General features: G+C 34.5%; 1 protein-coding gene across 1 annotated transcript in view; it reads right to left on the bottom strand.

The window, feature by feature from the left end:
• The window catches only part of fam13c (family with sequence similarity 13 member C), a 29,029-nt gene that overhangs the window by 15,856 nt on the left and 5,893 nt on the right, over positions 1–7,280 (bottom strand). Inside the window, exon 3 of the mRNA XM_016536808.1 lies at positions 5,368–5,413. Within this exon, the coding sequence (XP_016392294.1) occupies positions 5,368–5,413 (46 nt within the window). The remainder of the gene's footprint in view (positions 1–5,367; positions 5,414–7,280) is intronic.

Genomic DNA, 7,280 nt, shown 5'->3' with positions numbered 1-7,280 from the left:
TATAATTATTAATATAATTTTATAGCCATATTGATAATCACAAGAAATGTTGCCAAACTGTGCAGACCTACAATAAGCAGAGCAAATTCAGGATTTTTTAAATGGCATTTTAATTTCAATTTTTATCAGAAAACTTACAATTATATTTTTTTCCTCACATTTTATAGTTTCTGTGCAGCGATTCTGTGATTGGTGGAGCTCCCTTCAGGATTATGGATAGTGTAGTTATTCACCAGAAATATGACAATTTAACAGGATATTGTTATTAAATGTTGAATTCACATTGAAACATATATCATTGCTTAGTGGAGAATATGAGTTGTGTCTCTTATACACTGTGATTTATACGGAACCTGACTAATGTCTATTGTCTATTCTTTTTACTATGAAAATAATCTAATATAAAAAAGGTTTTGGCACATAGTTGATATCCTTGAAGCATCTCTTGGTCCATGGACAGGGTTTTTTTTTGTGTGTGTGTGTGTGTGTGTTTTCAGGGTTTGATTTTGTCTGTGGTGTCAGTGGTGACCTGATGGTGTTCCTTGCCATTTGTCATGTAAACTCAGAATGACATCACAGGAGAGTGGGCAGTCTAGATTTTTCTCTGTGAGGGCAATAGGAACAACACTCATGGACATGGACTCATGGACAGATGCCCACAACTCATGAGCCATTATATAAATTAATCTTTGTACCTCTGCATATGATTGTGGTACAATGAATTCATGAAGGAGGTGATAAAGTTTGGATGGGGGTGTATTTGTAACCTGCAAATTCAAAAGATGGACTTCAACTGAAATATGTTTCCGCCATCACCACATCTCTCAATATTGGCAGCTGACCATATTCTTTCTGACTGAAACTGTATGAATCATTTTGAATGTGACTTCAAAATAAATAAACATTTATGCATTCTTAATATAGTACTGTTCAGTATCACTTAGCATGTAAAACTACAAAAAAACAAAAAAACTCTAGATTTGCACACATAAAAGGAGGGAACTGAATAATGTACTGGTCATTTTTCTCCATGCAAACACAATGAATGAGAACTGTAAACTATAGAAGGGACACAAAAACCACAAAAGTACCATTACTTCATATGACTTGTGTGCATTCGAGGTGGAATCGAGGTGGAGTTCAACGTTCAACGGAGTTCAACGAGGTGGAGTTCAACGTAAACTAAAGAGGGTTCAAAGATTTACTCCGCTGCCTGGAATACTTTTAGGCAATGCACGCTCGCTTTGCCACAAATTGGATGAATTACAAGCCGATGTGAGTTCCATGCACGAATACAGAAGCAGGCATATGATGCCATTCACCGAAACATGGTTGGATGATTCAGTTGCTGATAGCACTTTATGGATCAGGCTGAACAGAGACAAAGATACAACAGGGAAAGAATGCCGAGGAGGTGTGTGTGTTTATATTAAGGAAAGTTGGTGTAATACAGCAATAGTACGACATAAGATTTGTAATTCAGATACTGAACTCATTGCAGTTTCTTTATGTCCTTTTTATCTTCCTCGTGAGTTCCCTCAAATGCCCTGGATAAACTGGATAATATATCTCCAGATGTACCTAAATTTATTTTAGGTGATTTTAACCATTGTATTATGGATTAATATCTAAAGGGCTATTATCAATATGTTACATGCGCTGATAAAGTTTTGGATAGATGTTATGGCCTGATTTCGGGAGCTCCTCTTGGTTCATCTGATCATAATATAATCTTGTGTACATTCCTATTGTAAAGCAAGTAAAGAGAGAGATACGATTTGTTCAACTTTTCTTTTTGTTCAAGTTTTAAGGGGTTGTTTTGATTCCACAGATTGGAATCTGTTTTTAACACATGTTCTGATCTTAACAAACAGGTGCTTACCATTTCTAAATATATTAATTTCTGTGTTGATTTTGTTATACCTACTAAAAAGATCACTTTGTATCCTAATAATAAACCGAAGGATTTAATTAAAAAAGTATACTGAATATGAAGAAGAGAGTATTTCTATCGGGGACTGATGAGGAGAAAAAACAACAACAGATAAATAGGGAAGTTAAAATGGCAATTAAAATTGCTAAAAGTAATTATAAAAATAAGATTGAGGGTATGTTTATGCATGGTAATCTTAAAGTCGCCTGGAAAGGAATTAAGAGTATGGCTGCAGTAAGTACAGGGGTATCAAATCAGCATAAGACAATGGAGAATTATGATACTAATTTCATTTTATCTAATAAGTACAATGAATTTGGTACTGATCCATGAAAAAGCTCAATTATTGTACCAATACCCAAAAAAGCTAAGCCAGAATTGTTGAATGATTACCGTCCGATTGCCTTGACCTCTTTGGTCATGAAAGCTTTTGAAAAACAGATCATAAAGCATATGATGACGGTCGCTGGACCAGTCCTAGATCCAATGCAGTTTGCATATCACGAGAGAAGAGGTGTAGATGATGCAAAATGAGGTTTTATCGGACACAATAAACATTTCTATAGGTTCACCACAAGGTTGTGTACTTTCTCCTAATTTTTTAATATTATACACAAATGAATGTCAGAGTTTACAAGACAACAGTTATTTGGTCAAATATGCGGATGATACTGTGCTTCTGTCCTTGCTTTCATATTCAGACCAGGAATATGGTTCAGTTTTGAGAGAGAGAGAGAGAGAGTCACATCACAGTGGAGTCAGCTGTCTTAACCGTGGGGGTCACATCACAAACACATACCAGCTTCATCACTGTGTCTGTCACGCGACTCTGTTCCCCTTTGGGCTCTGTCTTTACATTTATTTTGAAATATGAAGCTCGTGATTATGGTAAGGGGCGTTAGATTTCCGACGAGTGCTTGCGGTGTTCAACCAATCACAATGCACTGGGTCAGCTGGCCAATCAGAGATCAAGCTAGAAGAGGTGTAGATGATGCAAAATGAGGTTTTATCGGATACAATAAACATTTCTATAGGTTCACCACAAGGTTGTGTACTTTCTCCTAATTTTTTAATATTATACACAAATGAATGTCAGAGTTTACAAGACAACAGTTATTTGGTCAAATATGCGGATGATACTGTGCTTCTGTCCTTGCTTTCATATTCAGACCAGGAATATGGTTCAGTTTTGTACGATTATATTTTGTGGTGTAATAGGATGAAAAATATACATACAAAAATATAGAAGGAAAAAAAAAACTAAATTTATTACATAAACATATTGCTTCAGGCACAAAAGTTAATTTGTAACAATTTGTAAAACATCTGGGTGTCCTTAAATGTCGCCCAAGGGGCATCCACTCAAAATAATAATGCAATATTCATATTCATATTCAGACCAGGAATATGGTTCAGTTTTGTATGATTTTATTTTGTGATGTAATAGGATGTAATTAGATCTAAATGTATCAAAAACTAAAGAGATGATCACCAATTTTAGTAAGAATACACTTGCACTTCAACAGGTGGTCATTAATGACACACAGGTGGATGTAGTAGAGGAATATAAGTATTTAGGAATGATTATTGATAACAGGTTGAAGTTTGATCAAAATATGGATACAATTATTAAAACGTCACACCAAAGATTGTTTGTGCTGAGGAAGCTTAACTCGTTCAATGTACAGAGAGTTATTCACAGGTCTTTTTTTAATTCATTTGTTTAAAGTATCCTGTCCTTTTCCTTTATTTGTTTGTTTTCATAATTGTCTATAAAGAACACAAATTGTTTGCAAGGCATTGTTAATATGTGCGCACGAATTATGGGTGCTTCCTTGCGAAGTCTTACATTTGATTATGAACAGCAAGTGATGAGGATGGCACATAAAATGTAGAAAACGACGTGTTTGAGAGAGGCGGGGCATATAGGACCTACAATAATGTACAGTATTTGAAAAATAATGTGTTTTTTGAACATTAAAGCATGTCAACATATTCTGTTACACCAAATACACAAAATAATGATCTTTAAAAAAGCATCATATGACCCCTTTAATATTATACACAAATGAATGTCAGAGTTTACAAGACAACAGTTATTTGGTCAAATATGCGGATGATACTGTGCTTCTGTCCTTGCTTTCATATTCAGACCAGGAATATGGTTCAGTTTTGTATGATTTTATTTTGTGATGTAATAGGATGTAATTAGATCTAAATGTATCAAAAACTAAAGAGATGATCACCAATTTTAGTAAGAATACACTTGCACTTCAACAGGTGGTCATTAATGACACACAGGTGGATGTAGTAGAGGAATATAAGTATTTAGGAATGATTATTGATAACAGGTTGAAGTTTGATCAAAATATGGATACAATTATTAAAACGTCACACCAAAGATTGTTTGTGCTGAGGAAGCTTAACTCGTTCAATGTACAGAGAGTTATTCACAGGTCTTTTTTTAATTCATTTGTTTAAAGTATCCTGTCCTTTTCCTTTATTTGTTTGTTTTCATAATTGTCTATAAAGAACACAAATTGTTTGCAAGGCATTGTTAATATGTGCGCACGAATTATGGGTGCTTCCTTGCGAAGTCTTACATTTGATTATGAACAGCAAGTGATGAGGATGGCACATAAAATAATAGGAGACAGCACACACCCTTTGCATTATTATTTTGAGTGGATGCCCCTTGGGCGACATTTAAGGACAATCAGATGTTTTACAAATCGTTACATATTAACTTTTGTGCCTGAAGCAATATGTTTATGTAATAAATTTAGTTGTTTTTTTTTCCTTCTATTTTTTTTTATGTATTTTGAGTATTTGTATGTGTATTTGTTAAGTGTTGATCGCATATGTGATGCACCACTGAACTAAAGGGGATTAACGAAGCTCTAAACTACAAAAACTAAAACTGATCTCCCCCTCCAGTGAGCTGGTAACCAACCGCTGCAACCAGATTATTGAGCATCAACAAGTATCCGGCCAACTTGAAAACAAATCATTCAGACTTGTGTTGCAAACTGCATCAACCGTGTGCCAGGAAGACCTAAGGCAGATTATCAGTGAATAATTACTTAAATATTGAATCATATGACATCAGAAGAAATTGAATATAGCCCATTAGTCATATGGACTAGTGTAATGACATTGTTTGTGTTTCTTTTTGTCAATTTAAACCTTGACAGCCCTAGTACTTACTCACTTTCATTGCATTGAAAAAACTGTCATAAGAATATTCTTGAAATATTTACCTTTCGTGTGATACAGGTTGTGAATGACATAAGGGGAAGTAAATTAATTTTCATCGTTAGCCGTATGTTTGCTTGAAGCGATAAAGATTACATTTGAAGGAAATTAAAATAATAGCTTTATGACATTTAAAGTTAGGATATGCATAGATGATGTGCTGTTTTAGAGTGTTTTACCTCAGGTGCTTGAGGTTTGTCTTCCTCTGTCAGTAAGAATGTGAAGCTACAGGATGAGAGAAGAAAGAAGACCTGGTAAGTGGGTAGTAGCAGGTCTGAGAAATGTAATATAACCTGTATTATATCTTCTTTTTACTAACTATTTAATTATCATGTGACTGTATTTGGCTGTGAAAAGCTTTTGACTTGATCCAGTAGATAATGAATTCATCTTTCATTCAGCATTGGTATGTTGAGTCTTACCTTATATTTGGTGAGGTAACACAGAACCGGTTCCTCCAATCAACACACACAGCTCCCATAATCCCGTGCAAACCTGGATCTCTCTCTTCACACACAGCCTCCATCTCCCACAAAACAACTGGACAGAGATATAATCAGATCAGAAGATGTCCACAATATTTTTGTGCAGGTTTCATTTGAACTGATGTTAAAATTCATGGACGTCATCGTTTTGTTTAATTGTCTAAAGACATATTTTAATAATCTCATACACTCCAAGAAGCACAACCATTTAAAAAAAAAAAAACACACACACACACACACTTTCAGAATTCTGTGCATGTGTAAGTGGGAATCATGATCAGCCTGCCGATGTGGGAAAATCCCCCAGATTTCCTCTTTGGAATTCTCCTCACATCTCAGGACTCTCCCTTGAGGACCAGAAAGGAATCATATCACAGTACATACTCCTGTCACATAAACATGCGTGCTGTGCTTGTAGCTCAGTACATGCACACACCTTAAAAGCACATCCACCCAAAAGATTGTGAATAATTAATGTAATTAATAACCAGTACTGTATGTCTGCATAGAGTGAAGCTATACAAACTAATTAACTTCACCAGGTCTATTGGAACATGATATTGAGGCATACCTTCAATAATGCATCAAACAAATGATTGATTAGTGCTCTCATATATTTGATTTTGTTACATGCTTTGTTTGGTGTTAGCAATGAAGAAAAACCATTAATGAGATCTGAATTGTTTCTCCTAGACGGCAATGAGATTAAATGGAGAGCAGGTTTCCCAACTCTCCGATTTTTGTCTCCAAAGAAAAAAAGACTCACATGTCTATTCTTGAGTTTCAGAATCTCAATCTGTGCTCAAATCAAAACAGTCGGAGATCTCAAAATGAACTCAAACATTTCTCATGAGATTCTGGTAAAGACCAAGTTATCCAAACAATGCTGTTTGTTTGATAGCTCTATACTCTTTCAGTTTGTGTCTATTTTTTTATTTCTCATATAAACTTCTTATAAAAGACCTAATCGGAAGCTCCATTAACCCTGTAAAAGCTGACATGAAACTATAGCCCCCCCAAATTTTATTTAGAAATGTAGTTTATTGAGCATTAGATAAAACAATCATAATAATAATTAATTTATTATTATAATTGTTTTATCTACTGGCTCAATTTCGGGCTATAGTTTCATGTCAGCTTTTACTCAACAAAAAATGTTTTTCATATTTGATACATCATGTTTTTATGGCCCATATAGTATGATATGAATATGGAGCTCATACTCTTGACTTTTTATTCAGAGGCCCATACTGAACAAAAACATGCAATTTGGTGCAGTTGCTGATATTTATATGGCCAAAAAGTAAGATGGAATTCTGACAGCTTGTAATGTAAATTAATGACATTTTTAAAAACAATATAGCAGACTACTTTTCAAAACAATGCATATGAATATCAGTTGTCATTCTCTATCTCCCAATAATACATCATGAAAAGAGGATATTTTAATGCTTAGTTTTATGTTTGATGTTCTGTGGTTTTCATTGTAGGGGGCGAATCATATAATGCAATCCAATACAATGATGACTGAGAGATGAACAAATAAATGCTCTTCAAAAACCTGATAACAGAATTTTTCTAAAAAAAAAAAAAGATGTATGGATGAT

Source organism: Sinocyclocheilus rhinocerous, unplaced genomic scaffold (genome assembly GCF_001515625.1).
Source record: "Sinocyclocheilus rhinocerous isolate Xijiao unplaced genomic scaffold, SAMN03320098_v1.1 scaffold2020, whole genome shotgun sequence".
Taxonomy (NCBI): Eukaryota; Metazoa; Chordata; class Actinopteri; order Cypriniformes; family Cyprinidae; genus Sinocyclocheilus; species Sinocyclocheilus rhinocerous.
This window is presented reverse-complemented; position numbering and strand designations above follow the sequence as displayed.